Source organism: Anser brachyrhynchus (assembly GCF_964034855.1).
Source record: "Anser brachyrhynchus genome assembly, chromosome: 3".
In the NCBI taxonomy this organism is placed as follows: domain Eukaryota; kingdom Metazoa; phylum Chordata; class Aves; order Anseriformes; family Anatidae; genus Anser; species Anser brachyrhynchus.
The window spans coordinates 7,362,091-7,382,792 of NC_137696.1; the positions used below are offsets into that span (position 1 = coordinate 7,362,091).

The 20,702-nt window shown below is 39.4% G+C and overlaps 2 protein-coding genes across 8 annotated transcripts in view; one reads left to right on the forward strand and one right to left on the reverse strand.

Moving 5' to 3' along the window:
* Positions 1-17,167, forward strand: part of PUS10 (pseudouridine synthase 10) — a 34,896-nt gene extending 17,729 nt beyond the window's left edge. For all 7 annotated transcript variants that reach the window (XM_080587901.1, XM_080587904.1, XM_080587903.1 and 4 more), the window contains 11 exons: positions 1,356-1,401; positions 3,636-3,700; positions 4,619-4,704; positions 7,279-7,404; positions 9,088-9,144; positions 10,079-10,155; positions 10,249-10,304; positions 10,430-10,547; positions 11,707-11,849; positions 12,308-12,407; positions 14,050-17,167. In XM_080587901.1, coding sequence (XP_080444027.1) covers positions 1,356-1,401; positions 3,636-3,700; positions 4,619-4,704; positions 7,279-7,404; positions 9,088-9,144; positions 10,079-10,155; positions 10,249-10,304; positions 10,430-10,547; positions 11,707-11,849; positions 12,308-12,407; positions 14,050-14,088 — 913 coding nt within the window. In that variant the 3' untranslated portion in view covers positions 14,089-17,167. The remainder of the gene's footprint in view (positions 1-1,355; positions 1,402-3,635; positions 3,701-4,618; positions 4,705-7,278; positions 7,405-9,087; positions 9,145-10,078; positions 10,156-10,248; positions 10,305-10,429; positions 10,548-11,706; positions 11,850-12,307; positions 12,408-14,049) is intronic.
* Positions 16,969-20,702, reverse strand: part of REL (REL proto-oncogene, NF-kB subunit) — a 33,019-nt gene continuing 29,285 nt past the window's right edge. The window contains exons 8-10 of the mRNA XM_080587892.1: positions 20,557-20,625; positions 20,373-20,447; positions 16,969-19,704 (exon numbers count right to left, since the gene is read on the reverse strand). Of these exons, the coding sequence (XP_080444018.1) occupies positions 18,917-19,704; positions 20,373-20,447; positions 20,557-20,625 (932 nt within the window). The 3' untranslated portion in view covers positions 16,969-18,916. The remainder of the gene's footprint in view (positions 19,705-20,372; positions 20,448-20,556; positions 20,626-20,702) is intronic.

Here is a 20,702-nt window from a genome sequence, read left to right on the forward strand (position 1 = left end):
GCTCCAAGAGGAATAGCTGTAGAAGGGAAAATTGTAAAGAATTTGTTCCACATTCCAGCTACTCAGGTCTATTCCATGTGTCATGACATCCCTTTATTTGCTTTCTCTTTGTGGCATACTTAAACAGCAATTGAGATTTTGGGTAATCTTCTGAAATAACACATTCCCTAACTTAATTTTGTGGTAGTTTCTCAGGTGTCAGGACATTCTCCATATGTGGAAGGTTGGCTCTGGACATGTCTGGGGCAATGTTTTAGTTTCAGAATAAATAGGGAAAATTGGTAATTGTCAGAGCTTCAGTAATGACAGTCGTATGGAAGCAAAGTTAAGACCTTGACTCAACCTGGAGAAGTCCTCCCAGCTCCAAGTATGCTTTTGGATAGGATTTCCAAGTATGACATCTGCAATTTCTCCTCTCTCAAGCTGTTTTTACAAAATCATGTGTAGGTATGTGTGCCAAAACGACCCTTGGTTTGATGTGGAAGGTCAAATTGGCTCTTGTTAGTTTATATTTGGAGATTTATATTTAAATTCTGGAAGAGGGGATTTGTGATGCTTTGTGTCAAAACTGACCGGGAAAGCTTCTTGTATAGAAACTGCAAGAGGTCAGACCTACTTCTTTATAGTCTACAGTAGTTATAAAAGTGTTGAAAAGCACCACCAAGAATTGATAAACTGTGTTGTAGGCTAGAAATCATCTCTTACTGCATACACAGAAATCCACTAATAGGAACAATAATTTCCTTTACAGTACTCAGAAAAAATGTTTCACTGACTTGGCTTTCACTTTTGTGAAGCAACCAATAGTTTCCTTTTGAAGGGGCAAAACACAAATGATATCAAACACCTGGGGTTACTTTTTTCTGTAGTAAGTTGAATTTTCCTATCCAGAAGCAGCAATTTGTGTTTCTGGTTTGGATATGTTTAATTTGCAGCGTACATTGTCTAAGAGCAGGAAATACAGATTTCAAGATGTCAGCATACCTTGAGGAGAACTTAAACATTGATCATAACATTTATTGAGAAGGATTGAAAAGGACTGAAAGATAAACTTCTTACGTGCTTTTCCATCCCATCTCAAAACTGAGGAACATTTGTGTTGGTCAGAGCAATACAGGCTTACACAGCTTTGTGATTTATCTCTAGATCAGGCAATGCACACTTTCCACCATTTGCGGTTTAGGATAAAATTGATTTAAAAATCTGGTCTGTGCTAAGCTGTGGAAGTGAGATGCTGGGCATATTGGGATACAAAGACCATTTACATGCTATGCTTGTCTGTCCCTGATTTTTTGTTTTGTTTGTTTTTTGCTTTTTCTGTAAGAGTAGCAGCTAATTTTCATCTCTCTATTCAGAGCCACAGCCTGTCCGGATTGTTTCAAGCCAGCAAAAAACAAACAGGTAGGATCTCATCATTGTTGTATTTCCTTTCTGACATTCAAAATTTCACAGCTGTAGCTACAATGAAGAACTTACCTGGGTATTCAGTCTGTGTTTAATGTCTGTTTTTCCTTCATCAGAAATGTCCCGGAATTTTCAGTTGTCTGAAAATAAAGTCATCTCCTTTTATTCACTTAACATTTCTTTCCTTAGGAGAACTACGACCTTGTTGCTTTTCTTTAGCTCATTAATTTTCCAGATTGTCCAAAGGAATACTTTAGGACTGTTCTCTGTAAATACATCCCTTCAGATGTAAGAATTTGATTCTCATGCATTAAAAGTAGCATAAAATACGATCCTCGAGCTCTCTGTAGGTAAAACAGTTCAGATAAGTCACACTGTGAAGAGGAGACTCCGCAGCTGAAAGAGAATGATCACACCAGAGTTTTCACGTCCTCTGATCTGAATGAAAGACACAGTACATCCAGGGTGGTTTTATCCTGTCTACTTCTGGAGCAGGGGAAGAAAGAAAAGGGACCTTGCCACGCGTTGCATACCCTGAGTGCACACAATCATTGAGAGAAAAGAGGGGGTGTAAGAATAAAAAGCAGTTGGAGATAAGCTGATAGGAGTAGGACAGTGGGTGTGATGCGAGGGAGAACAGGTAACTTCTGTCAGCAGCCTATGAGAGGCCTTTTTTTCTTTCTGGAGAACAGTCTGCCGACTTCTGGTGGAAGCAGTCTGACCCTGGAATTCTGCCTGCTGTACTCCACCTGACAAATACACACAAGTCTTTTTTTAGAAGTATTGTATTGTCATAACTCACTGCTTGCTGCATTACTTTCCTTTAAAAGGGGGAAACCCCCCATAAGGAGCTAAACCAGCAGGGCCTAGCTGTTAAAACCACACGGGCAACAAGATGTAGGGGAATCTAAAGGAAGAAATACAGCCTCTGAAGAGCCGTCAGAGGCTCATCCTTACAAAGAAGCTGTGCTTGAAGCTAGCATCAAGGGCTGTGTTAATCGGAAGTGGTATAAAAGCTGGATTCTGAGTAAAAAATTGTCATCTACCATAGATACTTATTTAAACATACTGTTACTTTAAAGGTTTTCCAGCTCATCTGTCCTATGAGGAAGGAAGGTACTTCTATCTGTACCTTACCTCTAGTTTATACTTAGGTAGAGAAGCAGCAACTTTCTTGAAGGCATCCAGGATGTCCTGGATCATCAGAGCAAGGACTTGAATCACCCCAAACAGCAATTCAGTATTTTTCACTGTTTTTCCAAGTCCCGAAGCTGAATGAAAACATGACTTTTCAGTTCCTTTCCATGTACCAGTGCTCATCATGAAGTGTTTAGACTTACGGTCTGGATGGGTGGACAGCTAGATGGGTAATAATCCACGTGATTGGGCTTAAAGGGTAGTGGTTACTGGGTGTCATACTCTATCTGGATGCCTGTGACAGTGGAGTACCGCAGGAGTCTGTCCTGGGATCCCTCCTTTTGAGCATCTTTATAAAAAACCTGGAGGAGACTGTAGAGTCTATTCTCATCAAGTTTGCTGATGACAACAAATTGGAAGGACTGTTAGATAAACCTGAGGGCAGAGCTGCCACTCAGAGTAACGTAGGCAGGCTGAAGGAACGGGCTGATGCAAGCCATATGAAATTTGGCAGCATCAAACACACAGTCTGACACCTGGGAAGGATTAAACTCTGTCAGCAACACGGGCTGGGGACTGCCAGGTTGGGCAGCAGCACAGTGCATGGTAGAAGATTGAGAAACAGTGGCCATAAGTTGAAATGAGAGGTTCAAAGTAGATGCAAGAAAAAAACTTCACCATGAGGACAGTCAGACAGTGGAGCAGGCTATCCCCAGAGAGGGTTTGCAGGCTCTATGCCTGGAGGATTTCAAGACCCAGCTCTACAAAACCATGAGCATTTAAGTGTATAACAATAATCATTATGTTCTGATCTGTAAGCTGCACTAATTACATTGTTGTCATGTTGTGAGTAAAGCTACTTGGATATATTTAGGCAAAATTACATGTTGCTCTTTGTTGCCCTGTTAAGGTTTAAGGTCACAGTGAGCTCTCGCTGATACAAAGTTCTTTGTAGGTGTAAGAAAACATAAAACATGAGTGAAAAAACTGTATTGTGAGAAGTGTCTCGTGTGTATGTTTTAGGGTTTATTTCTTTTTTAGGCATATCCTTTCTTAACTTCTCTTCTTGACTCATTTTTTATTTCACTGTGCAGTCTGTTTTCACTAGAATGGCAGTAATGAAAGCCTTAGAGAAGATAAAAGAAGAGGATTTTCTCAAGTAAGTATATACTGAAACTAGTTCTTAGTATTGTTCTTTTGTATAGAATTAGGATGGGGAGGAAAATATTAGGTGGATAAGTGGTAGTAAGATGACTATAAAAGAACTAATTGTTTAAATTCCACTAGTTTATTATTTTAAATGTGTTGCATTTTCTGGGCTTCTGATAATAAAATATAATTCCAGATTTTTTAGTTAAAGCAATGTTAAAATGCTTGAATTAAGCCACAGGAGATGGAAAACTGGACATGATGCCATCGATGGTCTTCCCATTAGTAATATTGCTTCATTGTTTTAGTATCCCAGGAGTACCACAGAAGAGAAGCTGTAGGTCAGGGACTTGCAGTTCTGCTCGGTGCTGCTGGCAGCGCGTCACTGCAAGTCTCTGGGCTGGCATGGGGTTTAGAATGGTTGGAAGTGAAAACAGTTCATTGCAGTATTGCCAATCACACACATTCAAACGAATCTTTATGTGCATCCTCAAAACCACAGGAGAGATTTAGAAATCATGGAATTTCCACCTGTATTTTGAACCTGAGAGTCTGTAAGGCAAACTTCTCTTTACTACAATGACATTTTTCCCGTATTTCCAAAATGTTAAGGGTGGGTTGAGTTTTAAGAAAACACCAAACACTGTAATATGGTTAAAATAGAGAAACAAGCAAGCAGCAAAAACACAAGCAGTGGGAAGACATCAGTTAACATTTTCTCTGTAGTTCACTATGTTTAAATGCACTAAATCTTGACAGCTCTTTTCTTTATTCATTTCTTGCTGTTCCAGCTATTAATATGAATACTGAGTTTATACTGTAGCTGTGTTTCTAGTACCTGAAGCCATTGTCTTCCGTGCCATTATTACTAGGGTGATGCTCTGTTATGTTCTGGTATTACTAGTCTTTCTCAATCTTTCTTTTACAGGCATTTTCCGTGTCCCCCGTGTTCACCAAAGAACCTCTGCGTTGCACTGGAAATTCAGTGCAATAATGGTGCAGTTTTTGTGGCTGGTAAAGTGATCCATTTATTTGCTGCTCTGTTGTCTTAAGCGTAACTTCATAATGCTGCCATAAAAGCCAGGAGACTCTTGCTATCTGTTGATTCCTGTAATTACTTATAAGGAGCAAAGAATTAAATCTAGTTCTATCTAAGGGTGGACTTGGAAAGGGGAAGAAATTATATTGGTCTTGCTTCCTGTCTCCTTGGGATAACCCTTATCCCTGCAAATGCTGCAGTTGCAGTATGGCCCCTCACAATGAGTGCGTGGTTTGGGAAAGGCACTTCCCCACTAGATAAGCTGTCAGCAGTGCTGTGCTGTTCCTTTGCTGGGATTTTGAGTTGGATTTAGCAGTGTCCACCATCTGGATTTATCTGCGTATTACTTCAGCCAAAACTGTCGATCTTCATGAAATCAATAAAAGTGAAATTTTGGAAATCTTAGCCCCCTCCAACCCAAGGTAACATCTGGAATAATTGGGTAAGACAGGTAGTGGAACAACATTTGATGTCCCTGTGTTGAGATGATTCTACAGACTTTTCTGTTGTTGCCTACAAGTGTATCTAACCTTCCCCAGCCCTGTGTATAAACAACCACTTATTTAATTATACACAGATTATTAAAAAATACAATTTTAAGCCTATATGCTATGTTTAAAAGGATGGTAAAAATCGTGAATAAAGGAAAACTTCAAATGAAAAGAAAAAAATGTGAAATTGAATATTCTCATGGCAGGCTAGTTGGTGTTCTCTATATACCTGTTTCTTATTTTTAATTACCAATTAGACAGTTAAATGTACATTTTCATGAACCCAAGATACCTGATTTCTTTTAGCCTTTTCCAAACACCCTGTTTTGTTGAGTGGTTTTATCATGTACGTACAAAGACATAGTCAGTTTTCTGCATGTGATTGAATTGAATTTTGTTTTTGTGTTTTGTAACTTATAGATTGGGATGTTTTTGTGTTTTTTTGGGGGGTGGTGGTGGTGGTAGTGGTGGTGTTCCAAACAAACAAAAAAATCCACAACCCTATGTTGTCTCTAATTTATAAAGAATTAAATCCAGAAGAATTTCTTGAATACAGTGCATTTTTTTTTTGCTATTACAGCATTTTAATTGAGATTGGGATCTTAATTTGTAAGCACAGTTTCAGAGTTTGTGTTGCCCTCTTGACCTTACCTTTGGTGTTTACTGATCCCTTCCCTCTGCTACTCTTTTTTTTTTTTTTAAGGGCTCAGGAGAAGTTGTCAAACTGAGAAATACCTGTGTTTTTTTACCCACTGTTGCTCAGATCAAAAGCTAAAATTATTACAATGGGGAGTTGAAAGAAAAAAAAATATTATTTTCCTATTTCCATTTTATGGAAAGAGAATTTAGCAGTGTGAAGCTGACTTCTGAATGGTTATTCATAGTACTTTCATTATTTGCCCCATCGAAACAGTATTAGTCAGTGTCCCCATTTGTTTGTGTGGGTTTTTCTGCAGATCAAAATGCAGGAAGGAAGCGTTGTTAGAAATAGGAAAGTATGATACTGAAAGCCAAAAAAATTGAGATGACAAAGACACAGGTACCATATGCATAGCTACTTTGAACTCCTTTTTTTGTTTCATAAATGCAGGGTTTCAGTTTGGAACTTGTTACTGCAGGGGGGCTGCTCGTTCTTTTTGAATGAGCTCCCTGTTTTGTGCATATTTTCACTTCTTATAAAACCTATCGATAAGAAAGCTCATCTTGGTCATCCGTGTCAGACTCGTTCTTGGTTGTAGCAGTCCTTGTGTCGCGTGCAAGCATGACATAATAACAGACTAGGGCTGGAATCAGTCAGAGGATGACAATCTCTTTACATAGCAATGTTCCAAGGTTCTTGAAATTTGCACTGGTTTATTATTGAGGTATTTTGCTAGCATTGTTTTCCTTGTAATGAGCCAAAGCATTTTAGTTTGGGTTTCTTCTGTTAAACATTCAGACAAGGCAGAACTTGGATTGAAACCTGAACTATTTGGTATAAGGATATGGGGGAACTTGTTTACTTAGGACATACATAGATTGGTGGACAAGCATATATATATGTATATTTGTGTATATATATATATCCTATTTATCTAGTGAGGATGTATCAAGCTATAGCCCAATATGTAGTACTGATTTCATTTATTTATTTATTTTTATAAAAAACACTAGTTTGGCTTGGAGGAAATTGGCTCAATACCGTGCTCTGATTCAAAGAATAATTATTCAGAACTAAGTTGCCTCAGACTGGGTACTTGGATCTCTGTTTTTTCCTTCTCCGTTTTGTTAGTCTTTGTACAGTTTTGTTTATGTGCTTCTCATACCTGAGGGTTTGACTGCAGCAATAGGTTCTCCACATGTGCCTTTAAGCTGGTCATCTCAGATGCTGAAACACTTGTAGGTCCAGGAGCATGAATTTTGTACTGTTGCTGCAGTGCTCTTGCTGTAAAACAAGGTTAAGTGTGTAAAATTATTTTCATGAGGCTCCGATGGAAGTTAAATGCATTTTAATATGGAATACTGGTTCTTTTGTCCATTACTTAAGAACGATTACAGGTAACATACTTGTTTTTACAGGAAGGTACAATAAATATTCAAGGAATTTACCTCAGACTCCCTGGATTATTGATGGGGAGCGAAAGCTGGAGTCTTCAGTGGAAGAACTGATTTCAGAGCATCTCATGGCAGAATTCAAAGCAGACAGTAAGTGTCTAGGAGATCTTTTACCATATATATTTTTCATTATTACTAGAATTTTTTATTTTAGTAGCTACTCACTTAATACAACAGTGTAATGGAAAACACTACATTTCTTTATCCCTCTCCTACCCTTCCGAGTCAAAGCCCAGAAGCTGTTTTTTAGCTATGGCCTATGAGTAATTAGATGATTGTATTTCATACTGTATCTTTTATCCTTCTAAAATATCTCCTCAGCTGATCTGATGATGCAAAAAGTCTGCTTTTTTGTGGTAGTATTTTTGTCTAGCCATGCCTCGTAACAGTTGGTAATTCATTCAGTGACTCCTAATGAGGAGGTTTTTGCCATGGGCATTCCATAATATCTGCCTAGCCTTCAACCCCTTCATGTTTCTTACCTTGATTAATTTATTTTCTTCAGTGCATAGAATTCCATAAGATAAATGCTTATCCAGGGATTACCCAGATGAGATAATCACTGCCTGTCATTTGTTGCCTGCTAGACTTGGAATTAGAGACCTAGAATGCCCAAGGAAAAATTGCATTAAATATTAGTTTAGAAAAAAAGAGTTTCTTTCCCCTTCTTTCCTCCCTCCCAAGAGTTGCTTTGTTAATCTGAACGCTAGAAAAATTCTCAGACTATGTCTTCAGACCAGTTAGTATGTAACACCCGACTTCAGCTTGCAGAATTACCACAAGTGACCGCCAGAAGTGCCTATAAATAATGGTGAGGAGCAATATAAATGTACAGGAAGACCATTGCCAGCAGGTCAAGGGAGGTGATCTTCCCCCTTTTCTCAGCAGTGGTGAGACACTGTACTGGGCCCCGTTTGGGGCTCCAGTACAAGAAAGACATAGACATGCTAAATTGAGTCCAGCAAAGGGCTGTGAAGATGATAAAAGATCTGGAGCTTGTTTTTTACAAGGAGAGTCCAGCAAAGAAAATTCTGATATCGTGACAGAAAGAAGCCTTCATGACCATGGAAACATTTTCTCACTGTTATTTAGTTCTCATTACATGACTGGAGAAGTGAGGGATAATAAAAACTAAGAAAATCTTCATGTGGTCTTGTTTGTTCCCTAAAGAGGGGAAAAAAAAAAAAAAGTGAAACAGTTTTTCAGAGACCCTTTGTAGTGGAGCTGCAAAGTTACTTTTTAGTGCAGGGTTTGGTCTCCCAGCCCTCCTTCAGGCAAAGCTTGAAGATAGAAGGGGTGTGATACAGGAAACTAAATACCCAACAATACATGTTTGTATCTTGAAAGACAAAAACAACTGAACAAAAAAAAAAAAAGTGGTTATCTTTCACATTGGGCCTGAATTTTCTTCCTCTTCTGCCCAGGAGAGCAGACTAGCAGAGATTTCTCTGAAATCTTTGGAAACCATTGGGTGTATGTAAGTTGTGTTTTGGAGGAAGACAGCTTACACTGATTGGCGAAAAAATTAGGAGTGCTCTTCGAGAAATTAGCATGAAGGAATAAACAGAAACTGTTTCCCTCCTGATTTGCTCAAATACAGTGCAGGCTTCATTTTATAAAGATAACTATTTGAAATATATTTGCAAACAAATTTAGAATATCTCACCTTTTAAAGGCGTATTAAAGGGAGTATTAAAGTATTAAAGAGACTATTATAAAGAGTATTAAAAATGTAAAGTAAAATCTCATCTCCCTTGTTCAAATCTGTTATAGGCTTTACTTTTTCTTCCTCTGGAAGAGAAGATGTGGATGTACGAACACTAGGCAATGGTAAGGCTTGGAACATCTCTTGTGAAGCACAGAAACAAACAAAATGGTTAACTGGAGCTACCCTGATAGGTCTTGCTGACTGCTAAGTGCATAAGTGTGTGACTAGACATGCTTTGAAGTTTTATGGTGGAAACATTTTAGTGATATTTATGTATTTATTCCCAAAGACTTCATAGTTTCATAAAAAGAACTGAAAGAGGAGACCTTTTTCTGTGTCCTTGGCTGCATAGCTGCATGGAAAAGCAGAGCTTGTTAAGAATGTTTATTCTATTCACTTCCTATTTTTAAAACCTTTATGCCAGACAGATTCATGTCTTGTTTTCTGTTGGGTCCTTGTGCTTTGCCTGTCACTGGGGAGTGGGGAAGCCTTGTTTTCTGTTTTAACTTGGCTCCTTTCTAAAGGTCAGTATTGGAAAATACGCTGAATCTACTATATCCAAAGGAGGAGGGGGGAAGAAAAAGTGAAAACTAACAACGATGCATTCCAATTCTTGCCTGATTGGGAGCGTAGTTCTTGGCATTGCTTTTACTGGGGATCATCCCTGGCCCTCAGCACAGAAAGTGCAGCTATTGCAACAGATGTTTAGCTGAGGGAGCGGGATTTAACATCATCCTGCACCTGGGCATTGCTGTAGGTGACAGAAAATAAGCTAATTAACTTTTTTTCTTATTTTATTTTTTAATTAGCACAGACTTGTACAAGATGTCTTCTGGGAAGTCGTAATTTGCACTTATTGCTGATACTGGGGTTTAGTAGCCAAAAAAGTCCCTTGTTTCTTTCCTTCCATCTGATGTTACATCCCTAAGCCTGCAAGTTCCTATCCCTGTTTGCATAACAGCAGACAGCCTTCACACCTTCCAACCTTACTGCATAAATTCAAACGTTAATTTAGAACAACATGTTTTTATGTTTTGTGACTGTGCATGTTGCCAGGAAGGCCCTTTGCCATTGAGCTTGTGAATCCTCGTAGAATACATTTTACTGCTGAGGAAATGAAGGAACTTCAGCAGGTAAATCATTTGCACCTCATGGAACTCATAAAGCATGTGTTTCTTCTCTAAGAGAGCAGTTTTGCTAACTGATTCTTTTTTTAAATATCGCAGACAATTAATAACTCGTCAGACAAAATACAGGTTCGAGATTTACAGCTTGTCACCAGGTCAGTATTTATCATTGCTGGCAAGGGATTTCAAAGTGACGCTTTGGGAGTTTTGCAAGCGTTCTTGCTCACAGCATTATATAATTATGCTTATGTTATATGAGTAATTAATTTTTTTTATTTAGAGAGGCAATTGGTCGTATGAAGGAAGGTGAAGAGGAAAAAACAAAGACCTATAGTGCCTTAGTATGGACAGACAAAGCAATACAGAAAGAAGATATTGCATTTCTAGATGATATCAAGGTATCTGTAGCTCTTTTTTTTTTTTTTTGCTAATTTATTTAGTACCTGGCCTGGTGTCTTAGGGGAGATTTTATATACATGCACCCATGGACATACCTCCTTCCTGTGGTTGGTTTTTTGTTTAATCAGGGTTCCTTTTGCTATACAACTTTCATATCTCTTTTCCCTTTCCCCCTTCTCACTGTTAGTCTGTTACAAGTTACTGTATAATTCTGACTGTCCAGCAGACCAAATAAGAAAAAGCAGGGAATGGGAGAGGGGGAAATCTGGCACCCACGCCCCTTTCTTTACCTTAGATTGTTTTAAGTGAAAGGAATGGTGATTGCTTCTTCTGCAAGCTCTAAAGTCATTCTTCCACAGCTGCAGCAATTAGGAGTTTGTAAGGTCTATGGAAAATAGTACAAAAAGGCCCAACCAAATGCTCAGTGCAACAAGCATGCTGTGTTAATGAGAACTTCCTCCAAATGCTAGTCAGAGGGACAGCACTGGTGGAGGAATGTCTTCTGTTTTTGTTGTGTTGCGGTGTTGTCTATGGGTGTTGGCCATGAAATCATTCTCAAATTGAGGCTTGAACCACTGCAGTTCAGGGAAACAACTGTTGTGAACTGTTTTTATTGTTTTCTTTTTTTTCAGTATGCCTACCCACTTCCCGAAAGGTTGCCTTTCAAAGTGTTGCAAAGTGTTCTTTGGGGAAGGGGATGAGGGTAGGGAATGAGCTTCTTAAAAGCCTATTCTGAGAACTTCCCCCCCCCCCCCCCCCCCCCCCATTATTTCTAGAGGGTTGGCTGTAGTTTAGACAAAGCATTTTGTGGATGGGATTTTTATTTTATTTTTGATTGCCTGAGGCTCTCAGTGAGGTTTCAAATCCTGGAGTTATTCCAGCAAACGACCGTGGAGATTTCAAGGTTATTCCTCTGTATATGTGATTCCATTAGTTTGTGTTCATATGAGGCTTTCTCGTGTAACCTCCGAGATGGCTGTCCTTCTTTCTTTCAATAAACATGAAAAAAATTAGTCTTTCCTCCAGAAGATTACTCAACTCCCATAACACAATATAAAAAACAGATGCGATTGGCTAATGGTACATATAACTTCATCTCAATCCGTGCAGTGTGTTGCATGTTTCCTTCCTCGTTTATTTTGTTCCCTCTTGTAATAGGAATTAAAACTTGACCAGAAGACACCTCTCCGGGTTCTTCACAGAAGGCCTCTGGCCGTAAGATGTCGGATCATTCACACCATGAAGTCTGAGTACATAGATGAGCATCACTTTCGCCTGCATCTGAAGACTCAAGCAGGAACGTATCCTTAGCTGCTGTTACACAATGCCTTTACGAAACACCTTGTAGATTAGAGCAGTTCAGGCAATGGGAAGTTTCCTGCTTTTATCTCTGCAGTGTTTCTAAATCTCCGTTCTTCAGCAGTCAGATCTTGCTGATGTTTGCTTTTATGTCAGAATTTCACGTGGGCTTTCATTCAAAAATGCTACCACTTCGTGCGTATTTTGGTGGTGAGCAATCTGATAGATGGAGAAGTATCTGATAGCTATAAAAATGTATAAAAAGCCAAGAATTAGTAGTCTTTTAAAGATGGGTATGAGCTTAACAGGATGTGAAGGATAGTTTTAACAGGATGTTCACTTTGATTTAGATTAGCAGTAGAAAAATACACTATTTTTGCTTTGAGTATGTTTTTTCATCACACTCTTTTTTTGGAGGCCTTTATGGCACAATACACCTTTCCTTAGCCACCCTTTCTAGCTACATTAAAGAATTTGTGCATGGAGACTTTGGAAGAACAAAGCCAAATATTGGCTCCCTACTGAACAGAACTGCTGACATTCTGGAGTTGGATGTAGAAGTGAGTTCTTCGTTATTTATCTGTCTTGGAAATTAGTAATGTAGTTGCATTTGTGAGATGCTTTCAATGGAATCGCTCTAACCAAATCAACATTTCTTACCTCAGTTAATAGGAAAGTTGACGTTTATGCAAAGATAATGGTTTGTACCACACTGCCACATGCTTGTGTCATGTGATAGGCTTCCTCTGCTGAGTTCATGTTGGGGGAGGGATGGGAGGACATAGCAGGAATTGATGACACCTATTATTAGGACCCATTGTAATAGAGCCTTTTCTTTTTATGTTATGTTTACATCATTTCTTTTGAAAAAGGGGGCGGAGAAAAAATAGGAGAGACTTCCTCTTTCAACACTGGTTCAAACTAAATATATTTATTCACTTGCTGGAGTCAGATGATGTAGATTTGACTTGTAACTACAAAATTTGTTTTGGCTAAAAGAATGTATGTAGAGATTTGAATTGAATATTAAACCTGGTGGTTTGGCAAGATCAATTTAAAACATGAATTTTCACTTTGAGTAGCCAGTTACCAGCATGCTTGTTGTCATGTATTTCTGGAAGACTGTCTATGTGTTAAATTTTGCACAGCAGACATGCAGTTTTTTGTGTATCTGTGGTGGGATAATACAGAAAGAGAGCTTGCAGGGGGCACTGAAAACAGGAGCATCTGAACCTGGTGCAGGCTGATCAGTATCGCTCTCACACGGATAGGTGTCACTACTTTTATTGGATGCAACTCTGAAGGATGTCTAGGGATTTCCAAATAATTAGTCATCGTGCTAGTAATGCATTTTAGCTTAGCCTAAGAGCCTAATCCTGTGATGAAGCTGTAGATTAGGCAAGGAATAGGTGTGATTAATGTAGGCAGTCTTGGAGCCAAGGCATTTAACGTGCTGTGTTGTGATTCCTGTGTTGCGATCGCAACAGCACAACATTTGGAAGAGGGTGAGCAACAAGTTTATGCCCGAAGGAAATTGGAGATGTGGCCTCAGGGAGACCAGGGAAGAAAGACATAATCCAGTTGTAGTAATTATTACAGTTGCTTCTAATAAAGTGTCAGGCATGTTCTGTCCCTTTTGACTAACATCAGAATTACTCTTAATGATGTTGCCTTGATAATTCTTCTGCATAATGCTTGCCTGCTTATTCTTTTAGTGTAGTTTTCCTTGCTGAGGAGGCAGATTTGGGGACAGCTGATGGCTTTCTACTCAAGTCTTGCCTGCACTGCCCAATACCTGAATATTTCTGTGGCATCAATCAACATGTTGTTTTCACATTGTAACAGCCCATCTGTAGGATTTACAGCTCAGGTTAGAAGATAACTCATGTTTCTAAGTAGCAGCTTTGGATACTCGACAAATACAGGTCTGCATCAACTGATTCTGGCTAGTAATAGTAAAAGGAGTTGCAATTCAGCATTTTATGAAGAAAACCCAGCTCCAGACGATACTCGTGGAGCCAATAGAATGAGGTGGCTTTTTCATGCCACCCTCCTCCTCACCTTCTCCCATGGTGTCTCTCTTTACGTATTGCTTCTTCCCACTGTTAACCTAGACCAGACAAGCACAGCAATGGCAAGTCTTTCTGTATACATAAAACATCGTCTGCTGATTTGTACCTTTTTTTTTTCCTGCTCTTCTAGTCTGTTGATGTTGACTGGCCTCCAGCCCTGGATAATTAGCTCTTCAAGCTGGGATGAGGAAAAAACAGCTCCTATGTCATCAGCTGTTTACCGAACACTGTATGGTATTACAGCTCGGTTGCAAAGTGTTTTTGTCAAATGTTTGGATCATGTTGATCCGACAAAGGATATTGTTAGTTTGAATCAACTTCAAACACTCTGGAATAGGTAGTGTTCATTTAATATCTAGCCCTATTTTAATTCTTTCTGTGCATACAACATTTTTGGTAAGCTAATGTATTGATAACAAATCTTTTTTTAAAAAAAAAACATAAGAAAAACAAACGGTATACTGCCTGCAAACGGCGTGCTAAGTGAGTACATTAAATGTGCTTTATGCTGTACTGTTTGAAATGTTTTAATTAAAAATCACCCTCCCTAAAGCCAGATTTTTTTTTTTTTTTTTTTTTTACTCTTTTTATATAGGATGTTGTAGCTTTCTTGTCTGGATGCAGGTAGCACTGTATTGCCTGAAATGCAGTCCTAGCATTTTCTGAGCCCTGTTCATGCAGGACTGTTTCACAAGAGGAGACTCTGAAAGCAGTAGGGTAGTGCCTGGAACGAGGTGATATTCTACCCTGTGCTGGCTGCTTTTTGATCAATGTTAGCTTCAGAGACAGACAGATTTGCCTCCGAGTGCTTTTCAAAGGGAAACACAGTTTGCAGATAAAAACTTTGCACTTAAAACTGTTTTTCTCATTGTAAAACATCAGCGATGCTTCCTAGAAACTACGCTCTGAGGTAGTAGTGGCCTCAGCAGCTCTTTGGCCTGGTTACAGTCTTCACGCACAGGATTTCCCCTTGAGTCACCAAAAGATAGGGAATTCCTGACAATGCGTGATGGAATTCTAGAGAAAAATAGGGATACCGGGAACCCCAAAGTGCAAATAAATATAAAACATTCTGAAGAATGTTGGTGTTAAAAGACCAAGACAGAGATAAAATGCCTTGTTTTGCAGTATGGTTGCAGCATGCTGCATTTTTTCTAGTACCTAGCCTTGGATGGATACCTGGATGTTAATTCGGTTAGGAAGATGTTTCTGCTCAGCTCTAGTACAAAAGAGTTACACTGTCCTCAAGAAATTAAGGTTTGGAATTTAAGGGCTCTTCATTAACGAACATTTCAGAGATTGAGGGTAATTATTTTCCAGGAAAAAATAGTTTAGGGACAGGGAAGATTACTGAGATGTGTTACCTTGAAGTCAGCGTTGCCAGGACTTTACAGTACAGCAGATGAACAGTAACTTTAGTTGAAGGCTCAGAAAGGCACTAATGCATACAAAATGTATGGAGCGCCTAAAAAAAAAAAAGTGCCTAACAAAGGAGTGCCTAAAAACTCAGCTTGAAAAATTAGTCTAAATATTGTATACTCTGTCTGTGATGAGCTGTCAGAACTTGTCTGTCATCATTTGTTTTCCTAGTCCACTGTGACACGAGTATAGCAGCAGTTCAGAAGCTCCTGTTTTTCCAATACAAAACAGTACGAACCTGATTCAGACAGCAAGATTTCTTTGTTTTTAATCTTAAAGCTGTTATGAGCAACAGATTCTAGGAGTAGTTGCCTCAGATAGTAATCAGTACCCAGAAAGGAAGTGTCGCGAAAGATGGAAAATTTAAGAAACTGAATTCAGAAAACAAACAAAAGAGAATTTCAGTCTCGTATCAGTGTGATTTCTTGACAGAAACTCAGAGTGAGCTAAAATATGATTTATAAATTCCATAAACTAGAGGGGAAAAATGTAAGCAAGGCTGCACTATGGGCATGACAGACATTAGAAGAGCTGTCCCAGGGGGCAAATAGAACTACCAAGGCAGCAGCAGGAAGGACTCCTACTCCGGTCATAGTTCAGAGACACTAAAGGTGCGCTCACGTTCAGCTTCCTGCAATTTGCTGTACAATGTCATGGTGCCAGTGGACACCATGTTAAGAATCAGAATGCAGAGAAATGAGGCTCTAAAGACTATGCTAAAAGTGCTGAGTCTAATCTTCTCCATACAACGGAGCGAGGTCCACCAAAAAGCCTTAAATGGCTTTTTATGATAAATGTGAAATACACCAGAGGAAGGAAAAAGAAAAAAGTTGATGATGCAAATGTCTGTACAGCTGTTTAGCTAGTCATTTATTGTTCGGTTATCACGCGGCTCTATGAAAATGAGCTGTAATCCGGTCTTTGAACTTTGTTTAAAGTCTGCAGTTTCTAATATAAGGTAAACATTTTGAACTAGCATAATCTGTAAGGAATTTTGCAGCAATAATGTTAATGTTCTACTTTGGCCTTCATCTTGTTTTTAAAAGTAAATTACCCACTTGTGAATACTCAGGATGTTTTGTGAGAATAACAAGAGCAAGATTTAATTTTGTTCTTGAGGTATGTGTGTAAGAGGAAGGTATTTTCTAGCCCGTTATGTGGAAAATGCTGAAAAACAAGGTCCAAGCAGTGTTCCTTAGCATCATCTTTCTTCATACTGGAAAGATTTAAAATGAAACTGCTGTATTTCTCCAAGCAACTGGGCACCTAAAATGTCCCCCTCCATTTTTTTGTATCAGCATAGCCGAGCCTGAAGACAGCTCTTTGCAGGGAAGGCGGTGAGTGCATGCTGTACCTGGTATACACCTCTAGCTGAGCCTGAGTGCGTCTGTGCTCTGCGCCCATCTGCCCAACAAGTCAACTCTTGTGCCACAAAGAAATGCTGAGTGCAAATGAACCCTTAATATACACATTGCTTAAGGTTTCACAGCAACCAACAGTAATTGTGAACGGAACAAAATAGTCTAAAGAGCCCCAGGATAAGTAAGCCAAAGCCTAATTTCTCCGATTGCTCTGGCCTCCCTAATGTGAGGGATGCTGTGAATCTGAGAAGGCTGCAGAAGCTGAGTCCTTAGTATAACCAGTTTTTTTAATTACCAAACCAACTTGTTTACAAAGGAAAACAGAACTTTGAAAATATTTAATTATACTGTAAAAACACATTGTACTATAAAGAGCATTCTATAAAGTAAGGAAAATGTTTACTTTTAATAAACTTAAAGTTGAGAACTTCAAAAAAAGAACTGAATAAACAACACATTTCAAGCTTTCTTTGTATTTCTTTGGTCTTTCTGTCACAAGACTGTGGCGGAGCTCCTGAAAAGGTAAGTGTTTTGCAGAAGTGAGAAAAACTTGCTTTAAGTAAGTGTGGAGAGTCAATTCATTCTGTTGTGTATCGGAGTTACAGGAAGCAGCGTTCCAAACTTCATTTATACACCTTGAAAGAACCTTTTCCATCAAACCTGTGTAATTGGTGTCATGCGTTACAGCTGCAGCACCTCACTGCTTTGAATGCAGTGAATTACTGCACTTAAACAGTCATTGCTTTCCCATAAACCACTGAGTTTTTTGGAGTTCCTTTTTGCCTTGCATACAACTGTACATCTCAAGTAGCTTTTTTGATTTGGGGTTGTGTTTTTTGTTTCTTTTACATTCAAGTGTGCTATTTATTGCATCTTTTCATGGTGCAGTTTTATGTTGCCAAACAGTAAAAATTAGATTCTTAAGCCTTATCTGCCATATGAAACAGCTCTATAACTTAAGAAATGCACTGATACATTTATTGCTGTCTTGCTTTTTATAATAATAATAAAATAGCAAAGCCCTATATGCAGACGAGTGTCTCACCTAGCCAGTTAATTTGTGCGAGCTGTCCTCGGACACCTCACACCTCAGGCTAAGAATGAAGATTGGGAAGCAAGTGAAGAGAGGAAGTTCTGGTTTCTGATACAGAGCGTAAAGGAATGTTTTTAATTAGTACGGACTGAAATGGCCTTATATTGTTAATACAGTGCATCTAAGTTAGGCTGCACTAAGACTGCCTCTTGGTTTGCCCCAAGCCTTCTTGTGAGGGGGTGGTGGGGAGGCCGGATCTGAGCCATTTTTTAAGCAGTCACTTGCATAGCAGGAAACTGCCAGGATACCTGAGGAAAGAATAGGTAGAGGCTTCGGCTCAATAATATTTCTGCAGATCAAAATAAAATACGCATCACAGCTACATACACACAAAAACAAATTCCGGAGAAATAACGGCATGCTCCATTCCTAAAGCAACAGGGTTTTGTCATTTAAAATAGTGCACTTGGGATGAAGTGCAGAGAAGTCCTTACTTTCTGTTCATTATTCTGTGCAGTGATTCATTTACAACAGATCTGGACTATTTAAAAACTCAAACCTTCCGGTCTTTTAAAATATATCTAACAATGACATAGTCATTAAATTTTTTTTAGAGTAAATTTGCCTTGAAAGCAAATGGAATACGGTGAAAATGTGAAAAATCAATGCATGATCTTGTTTTAGGAGAAAAATATTTTATACGAAAGAGGGTAAGAAACCTGAATCTTCCAAGCAAATTGAGTAAAACTTTAACATTAGGTGAATCTGAACTAGAGTGCCCTTGTGCAGTTTCTTCCTAGTTTCTGTTCTATCAAAACGTAAAATACTTTCCATAGCAAAAATAGTTTCTTTGCAGGCAATTTTAACCCTGTGAATTATATGAAATTTGACCCTTTTGAAGATACCAACTTTTACTATCCCCAAAGGTAAGGATGCTTTAAGTATTAACAATTCCCTTTTCCAACAGCATAAAAACATCTAAGAGGCACTTCTAAAGTACAGAACCCCAAACCCTACTCCCACCTTTCTTCTTTATGGGCACCAGTCTTTGGGCTGTAATATATAACTTTAAGTTACATCGTGAAACTTACATAGTGACATTCTGAAAGAGAAAGCAGGGAATCCAGAAGAAGGGTAAGTTACTCGTTGCTGTACGTACCCCACTTCAGCCCAACAGTGGGGGCTCAATGGTTATAGCTTTGTAATATGGTATCAAATTGTAAAGACTGATAGAGCTCATCAGCGTGGACACCGTCGGTGTCATAGAACTGGCTATCTGCAATGCTGTTCTGATGATTTTGGATAGGGTTGGTGGATAGTCTTGATTCGCTTAAAACTTCTTGGTCTAAAAAACTGTAAACTGCTGGATCAGCTAAGTTAGACTGTGAATTAAAAGGTGTGCTGCCAGGGGCTACCACAGGTGGACAAGCTGGAGGCACCTGGTGGAGCTGCTGCCTGTGATTGCTTACATTTAACACCTGATTATACTTCTCAAAGTTTATGCTAGTGCAGTTCATGTCATCGGTCTCCATGTTCATGATGCTTGCTGTGGTGCTGGCCTGATGAGTCTGGTGCACGATGCTGTTAGTAGAAACACTCTGCACATCTGCAGTTGACACTGCCACTGCTCCCATCCCGTTTGTGCTGCTGAAATTCCTGTAAAAGCTGGAATCCTTCTCATCAGGCCAGTTCAGAGGGTTATCGTGGAAAGCTGGGAGAGTGCTGCTGCCCTGCGCGCCAGGCTGAGGCACGTCTGTCACAAAGCTGTTCTGTGGGTGCGCGTTGAGCAGGCTGCCAGCCGAGGACGGGGTGCTGTACAGCTGCTGCCAGCACGAAGAGAGCGTGTCTTGCTTCCCTGGACCCACCTGTGCGGGCTGATGGGGAATCTGATTGCACCCGGGGTACATCTGACCGGAGCTGGGCAGAGTTCCTAGCCCTGGCATCATCAGCGTGGATGAAAACATGTTTGGTTCTGTGAAGAGTAAAGACATTACTGTATTTTTATGCCATTTTGTATGTTTGTTTTAATTACAAATGGCAAAAATGCATAGCAAAAGTGGTTCTGTCTTAACGAGATTATCTGTGGATCTGCATTTCAAATACTTGCTCAAATGCTGTCCGGGACAAGCGCTGTAATTCTGGACAGCAGCAAGACAGCTGTCTGCCTTATGCCCCTTTATGGGGCATGCTGAAGGTGACAGCCTACATTTAAACAAAGAACTGATGGGTTTAGCTTGTATAGCCAAAAGTACCAGTATCATACAGGGAGAAAAGCTTGAGGAGATACCAGAATTTTTAGCGAAGAGGAGGGAAGGCCAGAACTGAGTGTTAGGGTTGAAGGACAGAGTACCTGAACCCAGAGAAGATGAATACTCATCTAAACTAAAGACAGCAGTGCTTAGAGAGGGCCTTAGTATAATTTTAATTTTATTTAAATGTAAGCATTATGATGAAGAGGCTAGAGCACTCTCCTGTGGAAAAAGGAAGTTACAGCATTGCTGAGGAGGAATAAGAGACAGGTACTGCTGCTGCCTTGGGACCTTCAGTGCTTCCTGAAAAGCACCAGCCCTTCCCCACAGCAATCGGACACTGCTTGTTTCAAACTGCTGTTGGATTTGGGACATGCAAGCCAAAACTTACCTTTCTTGATCATCTTCCCTTCAGGGTTGGCAGCAGAAAACAAAGCCACTTTGGGCCTCTCTGTCGCATTTGATCCTGTGACGGAAGAAGCACGAATCTATTTTGAATGTTTGCTCTCAAATAAAATGACCCCGTCTAACCATTAAGTTCGCTCAAACAAGAAATAGACAAATATTTCCCTTACCACAGTCTTGTATGAGCTTTTGCCAAGCCAGCGTTGATCTTTGCCTTTTTGCTTTGTTACCATACGGATCTACAACAAAAGGAGTATACGGAAAACCAGCGTTAATTAAAATTCTCTTTGATATAATAATAATAATTTGTAAAGAA